The sequence below is a fragment of the Pseudophryne corroboree genome, chromosome 4 (genome assembly GCF_028390025.1).
Source record: "Pseudophryne corroboree isolate aPseCor3 chromosome 4, aPseCor3.hap2, whole genome shotgun sequence".
In the NCBI taxonomy this organism is placed as follows: Eukaryota; Metazoa; Chordata; class Amphibia; order Anura; family Myobatrachidae; genus Pseudophryne; species Pseudophryne corroboree.
Genome location: NC_086447.1, coordinates 618,412,715 through 618,440,580, shown reverse-complemented (window position 1 = coordinate 618,440,580; position 27,866 = coordinate 618,412,715). Strand labels below are relative to the sequence as shown.

General features: G+C 42.0%; 1 protein-coding gene across 11 annotated transcripts in view; it reads left to right on the top strand.

Moving 5' to 3' along the window:
* The window catches only part of ARID1B (AT-rich interaction domain 1B), an 836,140-nt gene that overhangs the window by 640,129 nt on the left and 168,145 nt on the right, over nt 1-27,866 (top strand). For all 11 annotated transcript variants that reach the window (XM_063917671.1, XM_063917678.1, XM_063917670.1 and 8 more), the window contains 2 exons: nt 9,229-9,318; nt 25,761-25,940. In XM_063917671.1, the coding sequence (XP_063773741.1) occupies nt 9,229-9,318; nt 25,761-25,940 (270 nt within the window). The remainder of the gene's footprint in view (nt 1-9,228; nt 9,319-25,760; nt 25,941-27,866) is intronic.

Sequence of the window (27,866 nt, the reverse complement as noted above, 5' to 3'; positions counted from 1 at the left end):
AAACAGGAGCTGGGCTCGGATCTCAATGTTCGGGTGGGTTTGGTTCTAGGAGAACCGAACCCGCTCATCTCCAGTAGTAACATTTATATATTTTCTTTAAATTAATGTGTTTTTTAGGGTCTGGAAGGGATTTTAAAACATATACAAGCAGGCTTGGACTGGCCCACAGGGGTACAGGGCAAACCACCGGTAGGCCCCACTGCCTGGGGGCCCACCTCCTGCTCTAAGGATCAGGTTCTAGACTGTGCACTTGAATTATACATTATACATATGTTACCTTTTACTGGACTATGGTGTATTTTCTACAGTGCATTGCTGTTATTAATCTGGTACATTATCATGCATGCAGCAGCTGAATTTACTGTGTATATTTATGATGGGGCTCAGACATTGCACTCTCTAATGGTTAGTCAAACCAATGAGGTGGCAGGCCACACACCCTCAGCAGACTGGCCACACCCCTAAACATGGGCCCCTACCACTGCATTCCCCCGGTGGGCCCTACATGCCCCAGTCCGACACTGTATACAAGGCAGTTCCTCTACAAATACAAATTCCAATTGTAAAGTGCAATGGAATATGCTGCGCTATATAAGAAACTATAAATAAATAAATACATTAGGTAATTAGTCTTCCTGTGCATCCTAGTCATGTATACCTAACAAAGCAGCTACTTCATTAAATAAATAGCCTGCTCCATGTGATGTAAATATAAGCACATAACACATAAAGATGTGTCCTCATACACCAAGCCTCAATACGCTACACAACGTAACTGAGCTCACAGAGCATTGTAGCATAGCAACTTTTTCTTTAAATTTTGAATCTGATTTATATCGCAGATGCAGCAAAACAGTCTGTACAAGTCTGTACAAGGTGCTGGGCTGCAATTTTAAATACACAGGACTTAGTGTTAAACGTTTAAAAAAACAGATGAAGCACAACGGGACTTGGCGGGAGAAAAAGCCGTGACCGTTGCGTCATAGTGCTTCTTATACAGATTAAACACTGATTCACGCAGAGATGTACAAGTGTCGCTCATTAAATTAATCAGTAAAGTCTCTTAAGTACTATAGTTTTGTCATTTCTAGCTGTTTTATTTCTGCAAATAAGATGCACATTTTGAGCAACTAAAATGTTTGGCGCAACGAAGTCGCACATGGCCTGACACACCGAGAGTGGCTGTTTGTCGTAACTGCTGCCACAGTGTATGAGGGCTCATCTGTATATAATATACGAGTGGGTATCAAAAAGAAACGGGAATTAATTATTTATTTATACATTTTGAAACAGTCACCCTCAAAGTACTCTCCACGTGAATCAATAAATTTGTCTAAACTTTTTTATCCATTGCTAAACATTTTTTAAACTTCTCTTTGTTGATGCCTTTTAGTACTTTTGCCATTTGTTTCAAATTTTAATTTTATTAGTATTTGTCATTGATTATACAGCCATAGGATGGTACAGAACAAAAAGGGGGGGGGGGGGGGGGGAAGTGTAATGCATCAGGTACATTCGATGCATCGAGATAAGAGTGAACCGTACAGTATTACAATATCGAAGACAACACAGTATTCTTTGATTATAAATATATAAGAGTCAGCCTGTGGTGAGTCCTAAAGAATTGTTAAGTAAGTACATCTTACCAACCAACAAATATGCATAAACATTGAGCCACCTTGTAGATAATATTTAGAGGGATTGTTGTATTTTGTAATTGCTCATAGCAGACCATTTTGTTAGGGGGGAGTACTTTTGCCCTTTTTTTGTTTCATCTATTTAATATCAGCAAGCGTTTACCTTTAAGGTCTGAAGAGATCGGATGAATATGGTGGGTGAGGCAAAGGTGCCATGTTGTTTTTGGTTAAAAATTGCTTAACACTCAGCGCTGTGTGGGCAGGTGCGTTGTCATGATGGAAGAACCAGTCACCTGTTAACTACAAATCTGGATGTTTTTTCCTTAAATCGTGACGCAACCTTTTAAAAAATTCCAAATAAAAACTTTCATTGACAGTTTGACACTGGGAACAAATTCTGCGTGCACAAGCCCTCTCACATCATATAAACAAATGAGCATTGTTTTCATATTTGATTTCACTAAAAATGGGCTAAAGAGTGAATAAAAAAAAATCACTGCCTTTAAACTCTACCTTCATCCGCAGTGTCAGTGGAGATTCTGGCGCCGCAAACATTCACCTAGCGGCATAAGCCCGTACTACAAGCACCCCACCCTCTAGAACATGTTTCCTGTTTCTTTTGAGTACCCCCTCATATATTAAATGATGATGTGCTCATCTGCCTAAATAGCAGCCTTTGTTAGTGACCAAGTATATTTAAGGCTGAGTACACATGAATTGGTCATGTGTTTGTTTTGTGTGTGCTTGGGTGTTTCTATTTACAGTAAATTTATTCACAGCAGCCTTGATGCTTTCAAAGTGAAGATAGCTGTTCTTAAGAATACACAGAGGATCATTGTAAACTGACACAACATTTAAATGATCTATGTGTTTGCAAGCATTGAAGTGGCATCTCATGTAAATGCAACTAAAAATAAATGCATTATTGACATGATTTGGCGCATTTTAGGAAACAAACTAAAAAATGCACCATAATGGTTCTGCTTTTTCAAATGAAGTCATTTGGTAATACCTTTTTAATGATTTATTTCCCAAATTCCAATCACTTCAATAAAAAAAAAAAATGAGCATGCTGGCTTCTAGTGAATCAGTGCATAGAATGGTGAGAATACATCGCAGGATTCAATGTATATTTGGCAGTCAGCATTGCCTATCATATTAACTGTGGAAAATGTAAGAAACAAAACTAAGGAGTATGTCCAAGGAGAGTCCGTAAATTATGCACTGCATGTATGAATATACTGTAGCTTTGCTGACATCTATTTTCAGTTACTTAGTTTGGTAGGATTCATGCAGCTGGACATTTTAACACCTCGTTTCCCACACCTTAACTGTGCTTACAGCTCTTGCTTTTTACAAGCTTTCAAATCAGGCTTTATTTGATTTTTTTTTATTATTTTTTCCCCAGATATTAATTTAAGACCATAATATATGATAATATAACAGCCTAATTAATAAATACCCTCCGTTAAAATGAATTCTCTAATTTCTCCTTTATTCAGCCTTTGGAAAATTGCAGGGATACTAGAACCATGCAGAAGCTACATTTTCTTCATGGTTTTCTTTTAATAAACCCCTAAAACGTTTACTGTTGAACCCCATGCACTAACAAAGGAGCTACACTGTTCATGTTATTCATTGGGAATTTAAGTAACTCATTTTGAAAATTCACATTCATTTTAAGATTTTGCCTGGCACCTGATCATACCTGAGTTATTGGTTTTGCAGGGTTTCTTTACATGTATGTTCTCTTGATGAAAATACATTGTACCATATTCTGCAGTATTATAGGCCAGTGTTGATGCGTTATGTATTAAATGTGCACAATGTAGTTAATATATTTGGCATGACTATTTAAGTGATGGAAGCATCTGTTATTTCCAGCGTCTGCTGATCTTTAGAATTAATTCACCTAACGTTAATGGAGGATACCAGTATTTTATTTGGATCACTTACAGTAAAACTAATATAAAGTAGATAAAGGTGTTTCCTTACAATAAAAAATCAAACTGCTCACGGTTTTGTTGGTGCAGTGACTGTGTGCTGCCAAGGACATTAAAGAGGTCATTCATCCTCAGGCACAACTACTTGAGCATCATGTTTGCAACGACATGTAAAAGGGAAGTTGGACATTTCGATGAAGAAACTGAAAATAGTAGTTAGCTATTCCCTCATTACTTTCTAGACTACGTAATGCAGTGCCTAGCCAGATATGTATGGCTACCATGGTTAAACAGTCTGTTTGTGATGTACCATAAGAATACCAAGGAACCTGTTTAAACAAACTGTAATGAATGTAGTTGTAAACACATGAAGCCCCCGTCCCCCGCCCCCCCCCACTTAAAAACAGTAATGCCTTGTTGTGTCAGGGGGAACATCTCATTCTAAAGTTAGGGGCTGTAAGTGGCCTCTTCCACTCACACTGACTCTGCTCACTGTTTTTGTCCCTAGATCATTTTGAATACATAGTTACACTGTGTCATAAAATAGAGAGAATAGCCCTTCATCACTCTCAATGAAAATATTACAGTTTCCTTTCAAATGCTGTTCAAATATTTGTAATCTCTTAGAGGCCATTACATGTTCTATGGTTATACATGTTAAGTAGCTTGGTAACTGCTCTCATCACTTATTCTTTAACCATCGTTGCATGGTTTGATTTCTGTGCAACATCCTCATGATCTGATTTGTCGTTGACTAATGAAGGACAGAATTGGTTTCGGCATGACACAAACGTAATGCCGACATCAATCCAGAGATGCATTAATCTTTCATAATCCACATCTGCTTGTTTTATAAATAGTGTAGCTAGAAATTGTTAATATTGATACTCTCCTATCCAAAAATGAAGTGACAGGGAGCTTGTGCTATGAAACTTCATTAAAGGTGATCAAAGGAATCTCCTCATTGACCTTGTTGAGGGTATTAGACTAATGAAGAATTAAGTTGATTAAAAAGACATAAAGACATGAAAAGCAGCATGGTTACTTTTTTTTTTTTTTTTTTAGCATTTGACAAAGTTATGAAGATACTGTATGTTAAGCATATCAATACTGATTGTGGATCCAGTTTAGAAATGTAGGTAATTGTCAACAGGGCATTTTTTATACAAAATGTGCTGATTTGATTTGCAAAGACGTAATTAAATGAATACTGTAGCTGGAGTTTTGACTTTGAATATGCTACATTCACCCCATACGTTCCCCCCTCCCTAAACTGAATTAAAGGTCACCAAACTGGTATGCACAATTAATCATGGTCAATAAATAAAAATTTAAAATAAAGAAGATTCCACATCAGGTAGATAAAAATGTATTCTGTAAATGTAGTATACAGAAACCAACTGTACTGTTTCCGCATTAGGGGTTTATATAGTGTAGGAGCAAGGTTATGTGGACCAGAGTAAAGGCCGTAAATGAGGAGTGCCGTTCCTAGTTGGACCTTGATGTTTCATTTTTGATTCTGCCATGTGCCCTGCTGAGTACAGAGTGGCATCTATCAACTTTATTTCATTATTATATTATTTACACTAATATGTCTTTCACTACTGAAACTTCTACATTAAAATAAGTAATGCAAGGTGGTAGCGTCTTCAAATTCTACCATTGTACATTTGAGATTGGTCAAGGAGTGACTGGATACAGAGATTCGGCTCTGTTGGATGCCACTGCTAAAAATTTTAGAGCAGGGCTTTGGTCCAACCACAGCTTTACTGGCTGAACAGGTCACCTGTTTATTCAGTTTTCTCATCTCGGTTCCTGACAAGCTCAGTGTAGAGGTAACTGCAATGCTGCAGCCCCCCAAGTAAAATACGCCACCTCTGTAAGACAGTTTCAGTCCGTGACGGCACTGGCTTCACTGTGACTGGCAGTGACTTCCCATTGGAAGCGCTACCTGCCAGTCACACACAAGACAGGCATTAAGAGGTGTTTTCTCCCTCTGGGAATGCCAGAGTAGGCTGCCATTAGCAGTAAGCACACTTCCAGTAGGAAGCTACTCCTTGCCTTTCAGGCAGCCCTATCTGGCTTCTATAGGCTACAGCCGGTGTTTTGCGCATGCACTGTCCCACTGTTGCTTGTGCGCAGGCGCCAGTATTGGTGCCTGCCAGATCCATTATGCAAGTACCAGGACCTGGCTGACCAGGGGTGTGTCTTCTCCTACCCCCTGGCACAAGTGGCGGCAGCCCCTCTCCTACAAACAGGTCAGAGCTGCTGCTGGTGTAGACTTATTACGCCGCCCTTAGAATTCTCACGAAGGTACGACAAGCAAAATTTATAGTATCATTTAAAGTGTGCATAATTAAATGCAACTGCACATTAAAATGGATTGTGTTGTGTGCCCGGAGGTGCGGGAGAGGTTTGATGGAGCTTGTCTGGATTTGATTGTAATACACTATGTGGTAACAAGCCCACAACAGTTTACTTTATGTAGGGAGGCCAATCCCGGGCCATTTTTTCAATCCTGGGTATCGGGATTGAAAAAAGGTCAATTCCAGAATTGTCTTTTCCCTATGTGGCCGCCCCCCCTATCCCTGCCCTGTACATATAACTCACCATACATCGGGGGCGGGTGGGAAACATCCTCTGCTCTCTCCCGGCGGCGGTCAGTGGCAGGTGACGGTGCAGTGTGACTTGTGACTGCATGTCATGCTGCATGGGGGAGCCGGGAGGAGAAAGCCGGGCAGCGTCTGAGCGTCCTAAGGATGCTCAACGTTGCCCGACTTAAAAAAAAAACTAAGGGCCGCCTGATCCCTCAATCCCTGGGATTGGAGCTTCCATTTTTGGCCCTAAATCCCATGATCCAGCCAATCCTGGGATTGGCCTCCCTAACTGTATGGTATGAGTTCACTTTACTGTCTTTTAACTACTGTGTGACTGTGAATAAATACATTTGTCCACCATGAAGTGCCCCCTCCTAATCGTTATAATAGGTCTCCATCAATGTCCATGCCTTATGGGCATTTAATAATTTTTAGGCTGCTTTGATAGGAGTAAAGGTGTAGATTATTGTTTTCATTATGTATATTGATTTATAGGTTAGTTAATAAATTGTTAGATAAATTGCACAACAATTATAGCAAGGGCACTGCTACTATATCTCATAAGCTATGCTCTTCCTGTTGAATAGTTCACATTATCACATTATACAGTTTAATTTACATGGGATATTAATTCCCTTCACAAAGAAGACAGTGAAAATGTTGTACAGGTTGAGTGTCTCCCATATACAAAATGCTTGGGACCAGAAGTATTTTGAATTTAGGATTTTTTCATATTTGTGGAATGTTTGCATAATATACCTGGAGATGTGACCGAAGTCTAAACACAAAATGCATTTATATTTCAGATACACCTTATAGACATAGCCTGTATTTAATTTTATACAATATTTTACATTATTTTGTGCAAGGATCTCACTTTCACAGTTGCGCTCAAAAACATTTTGGATTTCAGATATCAGATTTTCCAATATGGGAGACCCAACCTGTATTTTACAATTTCTAAGGTTCTTCATTACTACTCTAATTTTATTAAACAGTATAGTATGTGTGCAATAAAGTATTGTTTGCAAGTTCATAATATATATGCAGAAGTACTTCTCATGTTGTCAGGCCTGAGATTTGGCTGAAAATCATGTCTGATAGTGCGGGAATTGCCAGACAATTTCCAAATCTTTTTTTTCCATTTTATTGTCGTCATCTACATCCCCATGTCTCCTTTCAAATGTTCTGTTGATAGCAGTGCCTCAGGCGTACGCACACATTAAGTGGAAGTGCTTGTGCTAACATGGAATTGCCATTTGTTTACTGTATTGAACGGCTGTTATGTTTTTTTCTTGATCATGTAGAAGTGTTTATTATAATATAGAGACTTGCTGTCTTGGCACGGCTCACTCCTGTGCAGCATCAGCAGCGTCCATATGCTTAAACACGTTTGAAGTGTTGAGATGTTGTTCTGGGGCTGTTTTTAAAGGGCACTGCAAAACTCAAGAGGACAAAAAGATTGTGCTACAAGTGATATTTTAACATAAAGCTGCATATATGCTGTACTCACAGATGATTTAATGTATGCAAGCATGTTTACAGAGAATAGAAGTCGTTATTACAATAAGATAGAAGCTTTACAAACATTACAAGGCCCAGATTGGTTTGCCTGTTGTATTGTATTATAAGAGAAACTGTTTTATAGGCCCTACACACTGGCCGATTTTTGGAAAGATATGAACGATCTCGTTCATAAATGAACGAGAACTCGTTTATATCTTTCAGTGTGGAGGCTCCAGCGATGAACGATGCGCGTCCCCGCGCTCGTTCATCGCTGGTCTCCCGTCGGCTGTGCATGCAGGCCAATATGGACGATCTCATCCATATTTGCCTGCACTTCAATGCAGCCGCGTGACGGGGGGAGTGAAGAAACTTCACTCCCCCCGTCACTGCCCCCCTGCCGCCGGGTCGCTCGTCGGCCGTATCCGCCGTCGGCCAGCTCGGCGGCGGATCGGCTAGTGTATAGGGCCCCTTACTCTCTCATGACCTATACCCATTAAAAGTTTAGTAGGATGAGATTATCAGACCTCCAGCTTTGAGCTGTATAATTAGCTCTGCGCAGCACGGAGAATGCTTACACATGTCTTTACCAACTCTTTATATGGGCCACCATTCCTGCAAATACCACCAACTTGATCTGCAAAGTCACACGCCTTAGCAAACTGTAATTACGTTGAATTAACTCTTTGTAAATTACTGTTGCTGTGTGAAGTTTTACAAATATTTTTTTTTCCATTTGTTTCAAGAACCTTCCTCTACCATATACAAATGTTTTATTTTTTTTATTTGTTATGCTTTGTGGTTCATAATCTAAAATGTTGTCTTAACATTTTGACAAGTAGACACTACTTCTAAGTCTACTTCTAAGTAGCGTATGTTTTCATGTATCAGTTTAAAGGCAATTATGTTTAGGATAGTGTGAGGTCAGAAGGTAGATATTTGCCAGAGCGCAATAATGACCTATACATTATTTATATAAATGTTTATGTGACATGAGTTGTCATGAGATAAAGTTATTAGAACCTCCTTTTTACCAAGTCCAGAAATGCAAAAGATATACCACAAGCATTGATTGTTACACAGCACTGGTTTTACACTTTTATTCTAAAAGGATTATTAAAACTTTTGATTAATGAGAAGTCAGGTAGTACCTTATGGCAAAAATACCACACCCCAAAATTGCAACCAACATTTTTTATCATATTGATTTTGTGTATGTATGTATGTATGTATGTATGTATGTATGTATTTATATATACCAAGGGTCTAAGTTTTAACTTGTTCGGCTAAACTAATCTGTTTGCTTGAAAAATCATTACATTATTATTGTTATTATTGTTATTTAAAAAGTGCTAATATATTGCACAGAAGATATGACAGAAACAAATTTTATACAGATGATAAATATAGCCCTTCCCAAATGAACTTGTAATCCGGTACTTTCACAAGTTTTCAAATGGATCTCAAAATAGATTGGCCATGTAAAATATTGGGACCTATGGTTCAAGCAATAAGTGTGCTATGAATGTTTGTTGTTTACCTTTGTAGGAAGCCAGATGCCACCACAACCTCCAGGCAGCCAGTCTGAATCTAGCTCACATCCTGCCTTGAGCCAGTCACCAATGCCACAGGACCGAGGTAGGTAACCATACCAAATTTAGATATAAAGAATACCAAAAAAAAATTTTTGTCAAAATAATTGCAATGTAACCTAATGTAGTCCAAAATGTCACTTTTGTCAAAATGCTTTATAAATTGAAGAGACAAATGGATGATTGCTATGTAACAATTTTCTGATATTTTTTTTTTTTTTTTTTAATGGATGAAGGTGATATGACATAGGGATCATAGTAACAATGTTATTTTACATGTTGGTAGTCTATTTATTGACAGATTTTGTGGATAACAGTGCTGTGTCTAGTTCTTAAGTTCTAATAATTTTGTGTTTAACTTTAAATATCTCAGTTTCTCCTAAACGTAACATACCTCCTTCATTTACCTTTTTAATTAGTCTAAGAGTGTAAAAAGTTAGGTGTCAACATTAAATGGTTATGTGCCACGATTTTGCCATTTGCGCTGTTAGAACCTTTATGTTATTATATAGATTTTTGCCATATATTAAAGGTAAAATGTATAGATTTTGTAATTTAAGCATAACGATATGTGGCACATGGCATGGCGTGGGTCATCTGCATAGGACCTTTGTGTTTTTACAAAGATTAACGACATAGTCACACACACAAGCTATATAAAATGTTGCATTATTGATGCGACTAAGACTTGTATTGTGTGAAAAAGTCCTTGGTGGGATACTTGGCGCCGCAAGTCGCATAGTATGTGGGTTGCCAAATGGGGCTATTTGAGGATAGTTGTATTTGGACACATCTGTACAATCTGTCCTGGTTTACCAGTGGCATGCTGATTTCAACATGCAGTACAGACTGTATTTCTGACTTGTGTTTGTTATTGCCAGCTCCTTACATTTTCACTTAAATGTACACAAACATATACGGGTATATGCAATTGCCGCCCGTTTTTTAATTCGACACAATTCGACCGTCGAATTCCGGCAGGTGGGTGCCGGAATTCTACATATTCAATAAAAAACGGATTCGACAGTCCCGCTGTCGAAAAACGGCCGATTTGACGGATTTTGATTAGATTTTTAAAAATGTTAAAAAAACGGGGGAAAACCCGAAAAAAAATTGCGTGGGGTCCCCCCTCCTAAGCATAACCAGCCTCGGGCTCTTTGAGCCGGTCCTGGTTGCCAAAATACGGGGGGGAAAATGACAGGGGATCCCCCGTATTTTAACAACCAGCACCGGGCTCTGCGCCTGGTGCAAAAAATACGGGGGACAAAAAGAGTAGGGGTCCTCCGTATTTTTTGGACCAGCACCGGGCTCCACTAGCTGGACAGATAATGCCACAGCCGGGGGTCACTTTTATACAGCGCCCTGCGGCCGTGGCATTAAATACTCAATATCCAACTAGTCACCCCTGGCCAGGGTACCCTGGAGGAGTGGGGACCCCTTCAATCAAGGGGTCCCCCCCCAGCCACCCAAGGGCCAGGGGTGAAGCCCGAGGCTGTCCCCCCCCCATCCAAGTCCTGTTTTTATTTGGATATTTTTTTCCAGTAGAACTACAGGTACCAGCGGGCCTGTTTTTCTCCCGCATGCTGGTACTTGTGGTTCTCCAAGTACCAGCTTGCGGGGGAGGCTTGCTGGGACTTGTAGTACTACTGAAAAAAACAATATTCTTTCATTTTTCAAAAGGCTATCAGCCCCCCATCCGCAGCCCTTGGATGGGGGGGACAGCCTCGGGATTCACCCCTGGCCCTTGGGTGGCTGGAGGGGGGGACCCCTTGATTGAAGGGGTCCCCACTCCTCCAGGGTACCCCGGCCAGGGGTGACTAGTTGGATATTTAATGCCATGGCCGCAGGGTGCTGTATAAAATTGACCCCCGGCTGTGGCATTATCTGTCCAGCTAGTGGAGCCCGGTGCTGGTCCAAAAAATACGGGGGTCCCCTACTCTTTTTGTCCCCCGTATTTTTTGCACCAGGCGCAGAGCCCGGTGCTGGTTGTTAAAATACGGGGGATCCCCTGTCATTTTCCCCCCCGTATTTTGGCAACCAGGACCGGCTCAAAGAGCCCGAGGCTGGTTATGCTTAGGAGGGGGGACCCCACGCATTTTTTTTTCCAGATTTTTACCATTCTATTAAAAAAAAATATATATATTTTTAAAAATATCTAAATAATACTTGTGCCTCCAAAATAGACAAACCAAGTACCTAATCCCTTCTAATATAAATAGATATGCTATTACCAATAAAAAAAAACACAAAAAAACATGTTTTTAAAATTTTTAATTAGATTCCGCCAGCAAAGTGTGGCGGATTGAAAATGACGAATTTACTGTCTAAAAGCACTATTGTCGAATTTACAATCTTCAATTGAATATACTTTTGTCGAATTGTACCATTGCAGAAATGTCGAATTTCAAAAAGTCGAATTTGGAAAGTCCGATTTTTTGACGAAAAGTACTGAATTGCATTGTCAAATTTTTTTGGGGGGGGCGAAAATGTCCAGTTTTTCGACATTTTCGGGAATTCGACCGCAATTGCATATACCCCATAACAATAGGTTATAGACGCATCAAAAAAGATACAAAAAATGCCAAGCCAAGAGATGTTTCTTACCTTACTTCACTTGAGCATTATAGCAATATTCTCTTTGCTAATGATGATGATTATTATTAAGTTACAAACAATTTTCTGTAAAAAATGTCATACAGTATAATATTTAGTTGGCCAATCACATGGTGATTGAAATAATTAGTCCTGATGTTCTCCAAATATGGTGGTGGCCAATAACAATTTGTTCAGTATTAATGATGTATGTATGTTAGTGCATTTGTAGTAAGACAAATGCTATTGGTCTATATGTGCAGTCCTCTATGGACCAAGGCCCTCATACAGATGTGGTTGGAGTTGCTATCACTTCTGCTTGCATAGTAGCAGCAGTGATAGCTCTATTATGGTAATGCAGAAGGTGGCATCATCCTAGGATGCCATATCGGATCATCTCCGTCACCATCAACTGGCCTTGTGACCTAAGGCATTTCCATCCCCTGATGGAAATCCTGGCCTCTTCCCTCCCCTGCAAAGCCAGTGACACATAAAATGGAGCCCTTCGCCGCCCCCAAACAGGCAGCAGACTTTCAATCACTGACAGTCTCATGCTGCCCTGCATCCGCTATCGCAAAAGTGTGCAAAGTATCATCTTGAGGTGATAGGGCTGCTTGGATTCGATATGATTTACCAGCAGATGGGATGCTGACTGTCAGTATACCGACAGCGGAATCCCGGCAGCGAGACCCCTTGCGGGCTCGCTGTGCTTGCCACACTTCAGGCCTGGTGGTTTGCTTCGCTTGCCACGGATATTATTCACGCTCGTTTCGTAGTATGGACCCACCAACCGAGTGGTTATACCAGGCGGCAGGCGGGATTTCGTGTGTCGGTATTTCACCAGCTGTTGGGATTCCGGCGTCGGTCTCCTGAACCCTCGGGTTCCCGACAGCCGGCATTTTAACTGCATCTCACCTGCTTAGCCAGAGTTTTCCTCTTTCATGTGTATGACCAAAATGGAAAGGATCCTTTGTGATCTATGTGCTTAGGACAGCTTTTCATACAGTCCTGATAAACAGTTGATGGTTCCTGATCAGATGTTTATCACAGTAGATTGACATTTTGGACTTCCTGCAGTCTAAAATTACTAAAGTCATTGCAACTTGCTGTACAGTATTTGTTGAGCACTCTGTTTACGTAAAACAGATGCTTTCTAATTTGTCTGTAGCTATTAGCATTGGAAACCAACAGGAGTGGCACATCAAGGCATCCTGCTTTTTTCTGGGACACTAATAGGGAATGTATTCCGGCTAAAAGGCACTGATTTTTTTTTTCCTTCTTCTGCGTTAGTATAATGGAAATGTTTAGATGATTGTGTATTAATAGGCTTGTTTTTGGACTTTAGTGAATGTCCACATTTACAAGTAGTAGTGTTTCTGCCTTTATTGAATACTGGTTAGGCTGCGATTATTTTTACACAATAGGTTGGGTGGATAAGGCCTATGGTTAAGTGCATAGATACACGCCACCCAACTGATTTTAGTGGACAGTCTCATTATCCCAACAGTCAGGGGGTGTATTAAGGGGAGTGAGTTTGTATGCAGCTTAGCAGTGGCACAATTATTAAGATGTCCTTTCTCACAGCAATGGGTTCAGAGGCGTCGGGGCAAGGGGGTGTGGCCTAATACAGGGAAGCCCCACCCCCATAAGAGACCTGTAGCTGTGCTGTTCAGGTACTGTCTCTCTCTCTCTCTCTCTCCCCGACACTGTGTCATTCCCTCTTTCTCCCTGACACCTCTTTCTCTCTCTCTCTCTCTATTGATATATATATCAGTCTTTCTTTCCCTGACAACTCTTGATCCCCTCTCTTTTTCTCTCCCTTCCTCTGACAGGGTTGGAATTAATTCGCCGGCGGCCGGGATGCCGGTGGTCAGAATACGGCCTGCGGCATCCCGATAGTTAGAATCCCGACAGGGGAAGGTAAGTTAACTTACCTTCCCCCCTGACCCCCTAACCCACCCTATACATAGCCTAAACCTACTCCCCTGCAGTCTAATCTTAACCCTCCCCGGTAGCGGATAAACCTAACCCCCCCCCCTCCCCGCAGCCTAATCCTAACCACCCAAGGGCCCAACCTGACCCTAATCCTTCCCCCACAGCCTAACCCCTTCTCCCGTAGATAACCTCTCCGGCGTGGTGGTGGATAAGCATTTTGGATCCTGCGGTCGGGATTCCAGGGCTGGGCTGGAGACCCTGTTCAGGATTCCAGTGTCAGCAATTCGAAAAGTGTTTTGATTCCGGCGTCTGTATTCTGACTGCCAGGCTCCCGACTGGATCCCCTCTGACACGCTCTCTCTCACCCTGACGCTCTTTCTCTCCCTCACTCACTTCCCCCCTCTCTCTCTCCCTGACACCCTCTTTGTTTCTCACTCCCCTCACTCTCTCTCCTGCTCCCGTTAGAGGCATTGTAGTGACAGTGGCAGGGGGTGATGTGTGGGTGCGGGAGTCGAGGTGGGGGGGGGGGTTTGCACACAGATGTATCCTCTTCACCGTGTTGCTGGCTCCTTTTCATCCCTGTGGTACTGTCTCCTCATCCCCGGTGGCTCCGCCTCCAGGTGTGCCAAAATGAGGATCTTTCTTGCGCCCCCCAACCTATAAATGTTCTGACGCCCCTGACTGGGGTCATGGGTTAGTTTCCAACCAGGGCCCTATCTGTGTGCAGTGCATGTTTGTTTGGATGTCCTCTCACCTGTCCATGCTGGTAGGTTAATTGACTTCTGTGGCATGTTCAATGTAGCAATCTTTTTGGTGACATATTTGGAAAAAAGGCTCCATGTAGGAGCTATCAACGACTCTGGAGCTGTGCTACTGTACTTGCTCTTTTGTGTATGCTCCATCTTTCTGAAGAAATCACCAGAAAGATACTTATGTCCTGACCCAGGTATGGCATGGATCGGCTACACGCAGGATCCCACAGGACTTGAAATGCCCCTGATCTGTGTGATGTTTGTGTGCTGTATTTCTGTAAATTCCGGTGGGGTAAGGTACCCATATGATTAATTCAATATTCTCTGTTAGAACACTGCATAATAAATTATGATGATGATAATACAGGTCCTAATGAAGATCCATCAGTGAGATTGCCCTGAATGTCTGTCCAATAGGAGACCACAAAACTTATGTACAGGTTACCATTTCTGATGTATTTTGGAAGAATTTATAAATTAATGCAGGCTAATTGATCCCCCATAGCTATTCAATTAGCCCCGAAGTGAGACCACCGATGTTTAAAAGGGATTTCAGGTGAAAAAAACTGCTGGAATTGTATAGCCTCAGGCGATATAGCCCTAGTCTTCCACCATTTTTCAACCCCCATTAATGTAACAGGGGGGATTGAATTCCCCCTTATTCTCTAATACAAGCATAGTCCTATCACTACTTTCACATATCCACAGAGCTGCTAGTTTTAAATGTGCATCTTCATGTTTACTTGTGCTTTATATTCCCGAACTCCACTTCCTGCTGGGCAATAGCACATTCACCAGACTATCAGTATGGGAATTTCCTTGTCTGTTCATAAACTGAGCACTGCAGTCATTTATCAGTCCACTGAGCTATTGTGTAACAGTTTGTATTTACCATGTAAAGCTTACAAAGATACTGATTTTAAAATCACTTTATGGCAGTCTTCTTCCATCATTTTTGCCCTTGCATGCTGTTACACATTATTGTCGGTGTGTGCAATCCTACAGAGAACTGTTACACAGCAGTCATTTTTACCCCATTGTGAATTCAGTCATTTATGGCCTCTAGATATTGCCATAATTGGAGTCTGATAATGAGATTTTAATTAGTCTTTGAGGTTGATGTAAATTCATTGTTTGAATCATGGGTCCCTAGCAGAGGTGATGCTATAATTGTAATAGAGAAAGTTACCCACTACTTTGGATTTGGCATTATGGCGCTTTACAAGTATAATTTTGGCAATTTTAATGCCTTGCAGGGTAAGAACGTCAGTTCTTTATCTTTTTTTTCTCCACACATCTTTTGTTGTACACAGCAGCCTTATACAGTGCTTTCATTTTTAAAGTGCGTTTCAAAAGGATCTGAGCATTTAATGTACCTGTGCTACATATTTTGCACATCTGGAAGGTCCTGAGGTTTGAAGTAGGTAGTGATAAAACAACTTGTTAATCAGATCATTTAAATAAAGGCTTTATTTTTGGGAGTTGGTTAAAACTGTGATTTTATTAAATAAATTCACAGGTCATGACATTTTTTTACATCTTTTTGAGCACTGTGGTTCTTAACCATTACTCAAACTCACATGATAGAGACATGATCAGTTTTTTTCTGTATACATTTATACTGTATATATCTTAAATCTGTCTGTTCTGCCTCTATTTAGCTTTGGTCTGTCTGTCTGTCTGTCTGTCTGTCTGTCTGTCTATCTATCTATCTAGTTTGTTTTGCACCATTGCCTTATACCACTAGCATTCACAGCAGCAGATGAGTTAGTTGATTTCCTGGTCAGTTCACTGGTGTGATCATGTGTGTGAGTGTTAAATCTGCATTTTAAAGAGGTACAGGTTGAGTCTCCCTTATCCAAAATGCTTGGGACCAGAGGTATTTTGGATATGGGATTTTTCCGTATTTTGGAATAATTGCATACCATAATGAGATATCATGGTGATGGGACCTAAATCTAAGCACAGAATGCATTTATGTTTCATATACACCTTATACACACAGCCTGAAGGTAATTTTAGCCAATATTTTTTATAGCTTTGTGCATTAAACAAAGTGTGTCTACATTCACACAATTCATTTATGTTTCATATACACCTTATACACACAGCCTGAAGGTAATTTAATACAATATTTTTAATAACTTTGTGTATTAAACAAAGTTTGTGTACATTGAGCCATCAAAAAATAAAGGTTTCACTATCTCACTCTCACTCAAAAAAGTCCGTATTTCGGAATATTCCGTATTTCGGAATATTTGGATATGGGATACTCAACCTGTATTATCTAAAGCAAGAAGCCTTCTGGCTTGATACATATGGGTAAGAGCTATCAAGCCTTGGAGAGAGAGATTAAAGTGAAGTTGCCCAAAGCACCCAATCAGTTTCTGTAATTTATGTAGCATATTCTTTTAAATGACAGAAGATGATTAGTTGCTTTGGGCAACTATTCCACATTCCACTCTCTCTCCAAGGCTTGATAAATCTGCCCTATGGTCCCTTACCTCCCAACATTTTTGATTAGTAACTTCTGTGCCTGTACCACGCATGCCCGAAAAGGGACCATGGCCTCAGCAAAAGGGGCATGACTTTGCGTTAACGGCTCGGTCGCAAGCCACGCCTCCCGTTATCATCACTGCGGGGGTATGCCCACCGCTTTGTGAGTGACTGGCATGCCCCCAGTCCCTCTGACTCCCGTATATAAATGCTTTCACATGTGCACAGCATCTATTCACTGCTGCTCTGTTAAGCAGAGCAGTGAGTGACAGGGAGCCTCCCAACCACCCCAACTCCTGCAGGACACTGCGGCTCAAGGGTGGGGCAGTGAGACAGTGCCCAAGAAATGGGACTGTCCCGTGGAAATCGGGACAGTTGGGAGGCATGTGGTCCCCTATTAGCAGTAGTGCAGTCAGTTATTCTCTCTCTTTCCGGGAACCCTTTTGCAGCACTTACAGTATGTAACATATCAATTGTGGCCAGGCTCAACTTCATTGTTGTTCTCTGTGCTCTTTCTTGCCCAGAACTGTTGAAATTGTCCCCTAGGACCAACCAGCAGCTATTGCTCTATTTTTATAAATGTAAATACACCAGTATGCCCAAAAGTATTCAAACCCTGCCTCTATAAATCACAGAGCAATTAAATGTACTTTATATAACTAGGCATATAGCTATCTAACAAAGCTAATGCCTGAAGGAATGCAGTCTGCTAGTCATGCTTTCTACATAAGGAACACAGTTTTGCATTCAACCAGTTGTATAAAAGAAATATTTATTTTCCTTGTTTAAACCATGAAATACTCCACAGATATACAGTAAGTTGCTGCATACTGAAACTATGAAGGTTAAAACTCAGTGAGCACAGAGACTTATTGGAGCCAATATATTAAACAGTGAGTGATGTCATGATCACTGGGCCAAGGGAGAAGGGGGATCATAGCTGCTATGCATATTGGCAGGAGTTTAATTGTCTGTTTTAAAATTGTGCTGGATGCCAGATTCCCCGGAATGGTATGTCCGTTCTCTTTCCGATTGGCTCTTCTCTGGGTATACCTTGAGGTTTAGCACATAACATCTGACAGCAACATGCAAAGAATTTTTTCCCTCAATCCCCTGGCGCAGATTATTGTGAATATCTCACTGGTAGACAGCTGTTACACTCAGGCAGCCATGAATCAGCCACCTCTTTCTTACACAGTGGCACAATTTACACTCATACAAATGCAAAAGTTGGCATGTTGTATACTAAGTGGAATGTGACCCATTTTCCATAGGAAGCAGTGAAGACGTTCAGTCTCATCTGTTCGATGGTGGTATAATTATTGTTACAGTACAAAGCAAAGAGACTGTTTAGAATAGGACCATTCACAGTGGTCATAAACGAGTGTGTCCAGCTTAACAACACATCATTTGGGATCTTGACTCCTCATTAGTGGTCATCACTCAATTCAAACATAATTCCTTTTGAACATAAAAACTTTCTATAAGGAGAGCAAGGTTCCTAAGGAGCATGAGCAACAATTCTGTTTTACACTATATCAAAGAATTAGGGAATTAAAAAAAAAAAATATATATATATATATATATATATATATATATATATATATGTATTTTTTTGCACACATGCCCTGTACTGCCATGCTAAAATTGGAAGCATACAGTAATAAAACGAGACTGCGTGATAGCAGACAGACTAAGAGGACCCTGCTCACAATCTATAAGGAAATAGGAATTACATACATTGGGTAAGAGCTACATATTGCAAGTTGGTCCAGCCAGATTACAAAGGTTCTTGGTAATCCAGTCACGCAGCAACGTTAGCAGCTTATGTGAGTGTAGATGCAAGTTTTGTGTGAGCTGTGTAGATTATAGAATAGTTTAGGGACATTATTTGGATAATGCAGGAATTTGATAGGCTTGCCTAAAGAGGTGCATTTTTATAGAATGCTTGAAGTTTTCAAGTTTTAGTTGTGTTGGTAGGGAGCAGCAGGTCAACACGTGTTCTGCTCCATTCAGTCTAAAGAAGATAATTCCCATTATTCTTATAGGCTGTTTTCCTTATTTGGCATAAAGCTGTGGAAGGCTAAGGACCATAATTACTAAATTATTCCTGAACTGACAATAATTACTAGATATAATATTGTGCAGTTCTGAAAACAATAACTTATTAGCTAATCATTTTAGTTTATTATTTTACTGTATATGCACGTGTTTATAAATTCATTAATCTTTGTTTGCCCAGGACAGTTGCTTCTGCTGCATCTTCCAGCCTTACACATATGGCGTAAAACTACTACATTACCAAACTTCCTGCACTTTGAATACATACTTGTGTTCCTCCATCTTCTTGTCCTTCTGTGCACATATTTTCTAATGTTATGTGCCATGTTCGGGCCCTGCAAGTGGATGTATTAAGTAATATGTGCCAGGGAATATGACAAACTATAATCATCATCTGTTTTAGGTATTGTCTTTGCATATGGTTAACAATAGCCCATACCCACCTCAGTACAGGTTCTAGAATTTAAATGTCCGCTGACTCAGAATTGCTGGGGATAGGTTATAGTGTTTACCATGTGATTATAAGGTACATGACCACTGTTTGCTAAAAGTTACACATACTGTACAAGGAAAAACATGTCACCGCATACAGTATGTGAGCAAATAAATACAATAGTGTCTTCTCTATACAGGTGTGTGTGTTTTGTTCACCGCAGTCAAATTTTCTTAATGCCAAACACAGGAGGGAATTCAATTTGGCACGATGTGCTGCCGGGCACATCGCGATAATGTCGTGAATTGAATTCCTACAATGAGTCGTCTTTTCATTTATTTATTACCGTATTTACATTTTTCAGCTCTACACTTTGTTCATTATCTATTTTGGTGACATCAACTTGTATAAAAAGGTGTAATTAATACACAAGAAATTCATATTCAAATCACCATTTCTACCTATTTGTTGGCATATATAGTTAAAAAAAAAAGTGCAAGTTCAATTAACAGGTGCATATGTGTGTAAGGTGATATACAGTATTATTTAATAAGACAGATATGCATTGTACCCTGAGTTAATACAATATTTCTCTATCGTCCTAGTGGATGCTGGGGTTCCTGAAAGGACCATGGGGAATAGCGGCTCCGCAGGAGACAGGGCACAAAAGTAAAGCTTTCCGATCAGGTGGTGTGCACTGGCTCCTCCCCCTATGACCCTCCTCCAGACTCCAGTTAGATTTTTGTGCCCGGCCGAGAAGGGTGCAATCTAGGTGGCTCTCCTAAAGAGCTGCTTAGAAAAAGTTTAGCTTAGGTTTTTTATTTTACAGTGAGTCCTGCTGGCAACAGGATCACTGCAACGAGGGACTGAGGGGAGAAGAAGTGAACTCACCTGCGTGCAGGATGGATTGGCTTCTTGGCTACTGGACATCAGCTCCAGAGGGACGATCACAGGTACAGCCTGGATGGTCACCGGAGCCGCGCCGCCGGCCCCCTTGCAGATGCTGAAGTAAGAAGAGGTCCAGAATCGGCGGCAGAAGACTCTTGCAGTCTTCTAAAGGTAGCGCACAGCACTGCAGCTGTGCGCCATTTTCCTCTCAGCACACTTCACACGCAGTCACTGAGGGTGCAGGGCGCTGGGGGGGGGCGCCCTGGGAGGCAAATGAAAACCTATATATTGGCTAAAAATACCTCACATATAGCCCCCAGAGGCTATATGGAGATATTTAACCCCTGCCATAATCCGTTGAAGAGCGGGAGACGAGCCCGCCGGAAAAGGGGCGGGGCCTATCTCCTCAGCACACAGCGCCATTTTCTCTCACAGAAAGGCTGGAGAGAAGGCTCCCAGGCTCTCCCCTGCACTGCACTACAGAAACAGGGTTAAAACAGAGAGGGGGGGGGGCATAAATTGGCGATATTAATATATATATAAAGATGCTATAAGGGAGAAACACTTATATAAGGTTGTCCCTATATATATTATAGCGTTTTTGGTGTGTGCTGGCAAACTCTCCCTCTGTCTCTCCAAAGGGCTAGTGGGTCCTGTCCTCTGTCAGAGCATTCCCGGTGTGTGTGCTGTGTGTCGGTACGTGTGTGTCGACATGTATGAGGACGATGTTGGTGAGGAGGCGGAGCAATTGCCTGTAATGGGGATGTCACTCTCTAGGGAGTCGACACCGAAATGGGTGGCTTATTGAGAGAATTACGTGAGAAGGTCAACACGCTGCAAGGTCGGTTGACGACATGAGACGGCCGACAAACAATTAGTACCGGTCCAGGCGTCTCAGAAACACCGTCAGGGGTTTTAAAAACGCCCATTTACCTCAGTCGGTCGACACAGACACAGACACGGACACTGAATCCAGTGTCGACGGTGAATAAACAAACGTATTTCTCATTAGGGCCACACGTTAAGGGCAATGAAGGAGGTGTTACATATTTCTGATACTACAAGTACCACAAAAAAGGGTATTATGTGGGAGTGAAAAAACTACCTGTAGTTTTTCCTGAATCAGATAAAATAAAATGAAGTGTGTGATGAAGCGTGGGGTTACCCCGATAGCAAATATTGGCGTTATACCCTTTCCCGCCAGAAGTTAGGGCGCGTTGGGAAACACCCCTTAGGGTGGATAAGGCGCTCACACGCTTATCAAGTGGCGTTACCGTCTCCAGATACGGCCGCCCTCAAGGAGCCAGCTGATAGGAAGCTGGAAAAATATCCTAAAAAGTATATACACACATACGGTGGTTATACTGCGACCAGCGATCGCCATCAGCCTGGAGATGCAGTGCTGGGTTGGCTTGGTCGGATTCCCTGACTGAAAATATATTATTGATATAGAGCATTTAATAGGATGCATTCTATATATATGTACGCGAGATGCACAGAGGGATATTTGCACTCTGGCATCAAGATAAGTGCGTTGTCCATATCTCCCAGAAGATGTCATGGACACGACAGTGGTCAGGTGATACAGATCCCATACGGCACATGGAAGTATTGCCGTATAAAGGGAAGGAGTTAGTTGGGGTCGGTCCATCGGACCTGGGGACCACGGCAACAGCTGGGAAATCCAACCTTTTTACCCCAAGTTACATCTCAGCAGAAAAAGACACCGTCTTTTCAGCCTCAATCCTTCCGTTTCCATGAGGCAAACGGGCAAAAGGCCAGTCATATCTGCCCAGACATAGAGGTAAGGGAAGTAGACTGCAGCGGGCAGCCCCTTCCCAGGAAAGGAAGCCCTCCACCACGTCTGCCAAGTCCTCAGCATGACGCTGGGGCCGTGCAAGCGGACTCAGGTGAGGTGGGGGGGGTAGTCTCAAGAGTCTCAGCGCGCAGTGGGATCACTCGAAAGTTGACCCCTAGATCGTACAAGTATTATCCCAGGGGTACAGATTGGAGAGTCGAGACATCTTTTCCTCGCAGGTTCCTGAAGTCTGCTTTACCAACGGCTTCCTCCGACAGGGAGGCAGTATTGGAAAAGATTCACAAGCTGTATTTCCAGCAGGTGATAATCAAAGTACCCCTCCTACAACAAGGAAAAGGGTATTAGTCTTCCACACTATATTGTGGTACTGAAGCCAGACGGCTTGGTGAGACGTAGTCTAAATCTGAAATCTTTGAACACTTACATAAAAAGGTTCAAATCAAGATGGAGTCACTCAGAGCAGTGATAGCGAACCAAAAAGGGGACTATATGGTGTCCCTGGACATCAAGGATTACCTCCATGTCCAAATTTGTCCTTCTCAACAAGGATACCTCTGGTTCGTGGTACAGAACTGTCAATATCAGTTTCAGGCGCTGCCGTTGAAGTATCCACGGCACCCCGGGCCTTTACCAGGGTAATGGCCGAAAAGATGATTCTTCAAAGAAAAAAGGCATCTTAATTATCCCTTACTTGGACGATATCCTCAAAAGGGCAAGTTCAAGAGAACAGTTGGACGTCGGAAGAGCACTATCTAAAGTAGTTCTACGACAGCACGAGTGGATTTTAAATATTCCAAATATCGCAGCCGTTTTCCGACGATACGTCTGCTGTTCCTAGGAATAATTCTGGGCATAGTCCAGAAAAAGGTTTTCTCCTGGAGGAGAAAGCCAGGGAGTTATCCGAACTAGTCAGAAACCTCCTAAAACCAGACCAGGTATCAGTGCATCAATGCACAGGAGTCCTGGGAAAAATGGTGGCTTCTTACGAAGCGATTCCATTCGGCAGATCTCACGCAAAAAAATTTTTCAGGGGGATTTGCGGGACGAATGGTCCGGATCCCATCTTCAGATGCATCAGCGGATAATCCTGTCTCCAAGGACAAGGGTGTCTCTTCTGTGGGGGCTGCAGAGTGCTCATCTTCTAGAGGGCAGCACGTTCAGCATTCAGGACTGTGTTCTGGTGACCACGGATGCCAGCCTGAGAGGCTGGGGAGCAGTCACACAGGGAAGAAATTTCCAAGGAAGTGTGGTAAAGTCTGGAGACTTCTCTCCACATGAATATACTGGAGCTAAGGGCAATTTACAATGCTCTGAGCCTAGGAAGACCTCTGCTTCAAAGTCAACCGGTGCTGATCCAGTAGGACATCATCATACCAGTCGCCCACGTTAACAGACGGGGCGACACAAGAAGCAGGAGGGCAATGATAGCAAGGATTTTTCGCTGGGCAAAAAATCATGTGATAACACTGTCAGCAGTGTTCATTCCGGGAGTGGACAACTGGGAAGATTTCCTCAGCATGTATGAATTCCACCCGGAAAAGTGGGAACTTAATCTGGAAGTTTCCACATGATTGTAAACCGTTGGGAAAGACCAAAGGTGGTCATGATGGCGTCCCACATGAAGCGCCAGGTCAAGAGACACTCAGGCAATAGCTGGGACGCTCTGGTAACACCGTGGGTGTACCAGTCGGTGTATGTGTTCCATCCTCTGCCTTTCATACCCAGTGTATTGAGAATGATAGGAAGGAGAGGAGTAAGAACTATACTCGTGGCTCCGGTTTGGCCAAGAAGGACTTGGTACCCGGAACTTCAAGAGATACTAAGAAGGGTCTTGATTCAGCAAGAATCATGTCTGTTCCAAGATTTACCGCAGCTGCGTTGACGCCAGGGCGGGTGAACGCCGGATCCTAAGGGAAAAAGGCATTCCGGAAGAGGTCATCCCTACCCTGGTCAGAGCCAGGAAGGAGGTGACCGCACAACATTATCACCGCTTAGGTGAAAATATGTTCCATGGTGTGAGGCCAGGAAGGCTCCACGGAAGAATTTCAACTAGGTTAATTCCTACATTTCCTGCAAACAGGAGTGTCTATGGGTCTCAAATTGGGGTCCATTAAGGTTCAAATTTCGACTTGTCGATTTTCTTCCAGAAAAGAAATTGGCTTCAGTTCCTGAAGTCCAGAAGTTTGTTAAGGGAGTACTGCATATACAACCCCCTTTTGATGTCTCCAGTGGCACTGGGAGATCTCAACGTAGTTTTGGGATTCCTAAAGTCACATTGGTTTAAAACAACTCAAATCTGTGGATTTGATATATCTCACATGGAAAGTGGCCATGCTGTTGGTCCTGGCCGCGGCCAGGCGAGTGTCAGATTTGACGGCTTTGACTCACATAGCCATATCTGATTGTCCATTCGGACAGAGCAAAGCTGCGGACTCGTCCCCAGTTTCTCCTTAAGGTGGTGTCAGCGTTTCACCTGAACCAGCTTATTGTGGTACCTGCGGCTACTAGGGACTTGGAGGACTCCAAGTTGCTGGATGTTGTCAGGGCCCTGAAAATATAGTTTCCAGGTCGGCTGGAGTCAGGAAATCTGACTTGCTGTTTATCCTGTATGCACCCAACAAGCTGGGTGCTCCTGCTTTTAAGCAGTCGATTGCTCGTTGGATTGGTAGCACAATTCAACTTGCACATTCTGTGGCAGGCCTGCCACAGCCTAAATCTGTTAAAGCCCATTCCACAAGGACGGTGGGCTCATCTTGGGCGGCTGCCCGAGGGGTCTCGGCATTACAACTCTGCCGAGCAGCTACGTGGTCGGGGGAGAACACGTTTGTAAAATTCTACAAATTTGATACCCTGGCAAAAGAGGACCTGGAGTTCTCTCATTCGGTGCTGCAGAGTCATCCGCACTCTCCCGCCCGTTTGGGAGCTTTGGTATAATCCCCATGGTCCTTTCAGGAACCCCAGCATCCACTAGGACGATAGAGAAAATAAGAATTTACTTACCGATAATTCTATTTCTCGGAGTCCGTAGTGGATGCTGGGCGCCCATCCCAAGTGCGGATTATCTGCAATACTTGTACATAGTTATTGCTAACTAAATCGGGTTATTGTTATTGTGAGCCATCTTTTCAGAGGCTCCCCTGTTATCATACTGTTAACTGGGTTCAGATCACAGGTTGTACAGTGTGATTGGTGTGGCTGGTATGAGTCTTACCCGGGATTCAAAATTCCTCCCTTATTGTGTACGCTCGTCCGGGCACAGTATCTAACTGGAGTCTGGAGGAGGGTCATAGGGGGAGGAGCCAGTGCACACCACCTGATCGGAAAGCTTTACTTTTGTGCCCTGTCTCCTGCGGTGCCGCTATTCCCCATGGTCCTTTCAGGAACCCCAGCATCCACTACGGACTCCGAGAAATAGAATTATCGGTAAGTAAATTCTTATTTTTTGACTATTTTATAGCATTTCATTGGTACCTTTAACTTCTGATTTTTCAAAAAATCTCTTTTAATTACAGTTTATATGCCCAGTGTGCAAAGAAACCACCAACTGTCACAATATGTACCGCAACAGCCTGGGCCATCCATGTCTCCCCATCCATCCCCCGGAGGTCAAATACATGCTGGGATGGGCAATTTTCCACAGGGAAATGCCACTGGAAATTATGGACCGCAGATAAACCAGTATGGACCACAAGGCAAGTGAAACACTTGTAAAACACATTACAGTTAGGAAATCTTTATAAAATAGTATTATGACACACACAGAAATGTTCCTTTGTTGCAGCCATAAAATAATGTTTAGTACTGAGTCACTGACTTCCTAGTAGAGGTGAACCTGGGGCTCCTCAGAGATAGCTGTGCCCTCAATAATTTTCAGGTGCTGTACAATGAAGAGCCACAATAAAAATGTACCTAAGGAATGCCTATTGTAAAGGTATATACATTAACAATGAAATAAACCTTCACCCTTATGATGTTGCCCCTCCCACCCTGATTCATTGGATTTTCAATTTTTTATATCATTTATATTTCTTTTAAAAACAAATAGCAATCAAAACTAAGATTTTGATGAGTCTATTTATTGTTTCTTGCACCAGGGTTAATAAGCACAGATCTACTGTCTCTCACTTTCTGTTGCCAGATTGACACCATATACATCAGAAATAATACCTACAATTTGTTTTCATTTGTTATTTCTCACTATGTTTATTACTACTTAGACTTGTAAATACCAGATATAGTATTTGCATAACTATAGTTAGAAGGGGTTAAATGAGAAGTCTCATCTGCAGAATATCCCTTTTGGGAGTAGCAGTTGGCTGCTGGTTACCGGATTAACAAGCGCCAGCCTGGACCCACATCTACAAGTGTGTGGGCACCCGGACTTGGCTTTATGACACGTCCAGCTGATACGGGCCAGCCCAGCAGCTGCTGGATTCATTGTATTTAATGTTTTGGCCCATCTGTTTTCTGTCAGAGTCCTTGCCAGTGAATTACTAATCAATTAGCAAGGCATGGGAAGATGACTGGCCTCCTTATTCATGGATTTCCCTCTATGCTCTTTCATTTATTTGTCTTTGGCACTGGTTTAGCTTAAGATGTTTGCTGTCTTCCAATTTACAAGATTTATTTCTTTATTAATCTAAAAAATATTCAGGTCACACAGTATTTTTTTTTTTTTTTTTACAGATGTAGTGTATCGGTCAATAAGTGCCTATATGCCAAGTAGATGGTTATATTTCCCATTAATGTGAATAGGTATTAATATTGATAAGCTGGGTGACGTTTTACACAAAAATCACCATTTCAGCTTGATAAACTAACTTACAAGTATTTAGTTGACTTCAGGTTTATATGGTCAGATAAAAGAGTTGGAGTGGATCTATTTCGGGCGCTCCCGGCTGCTGAAAATGTGTAGCTCCAGAGAGAATACACCGCTCTCTAAATCAATCTAGAAATATGAACAATTTAAACAGACACAAATATTCAAGCGCTGAGAAAAATTGAAAGTCAAACCTTCCCTTATATATGTGAATGTTCTTATAGAGGATGGTTCTTCAAATTCCCAAATCACCTGCGTGAATTGCAAACTCTTGTTTGACACTACTACACTATTGTATTGTTTTTATTTTTTTATATACCGTCCTACATGTGAGTGGAAAAGGATTAAATGAATGGTTGAAACATATGAAGAACCATCCTCTATAACAGGGGTGGGCAATTATTTCAGCTCGGGGGCCGCTTAACACTTCCAGCGAATATTCGAGGGCCACACACAAAATACACAAATAAAATCCCTTTTTACACATTACAGCAGACAGCGTCCCCCTTTTTACACATTACGGCAGACAGCGTCCCCCTTTTTACACATTACGGCAGACAGCGTCCCCTTTTTACACATTACGGCACAGCGTCCCCCTTTTTACACATTACGGCAGACAGCGTCCCCTTTTTTACACATTACGGACCAGCGTCCCCCTTTTTACACATTACGGCAGACAGCGTGCCCTTTTTTACACATTACGGCAGACAGCGTGCCCTTTTTTACACATTACGGCAGACAGCGTGCCCTTTTTACACATTACAGCAGACAGCGCCCCCGTTTTTACACATTACGGCAG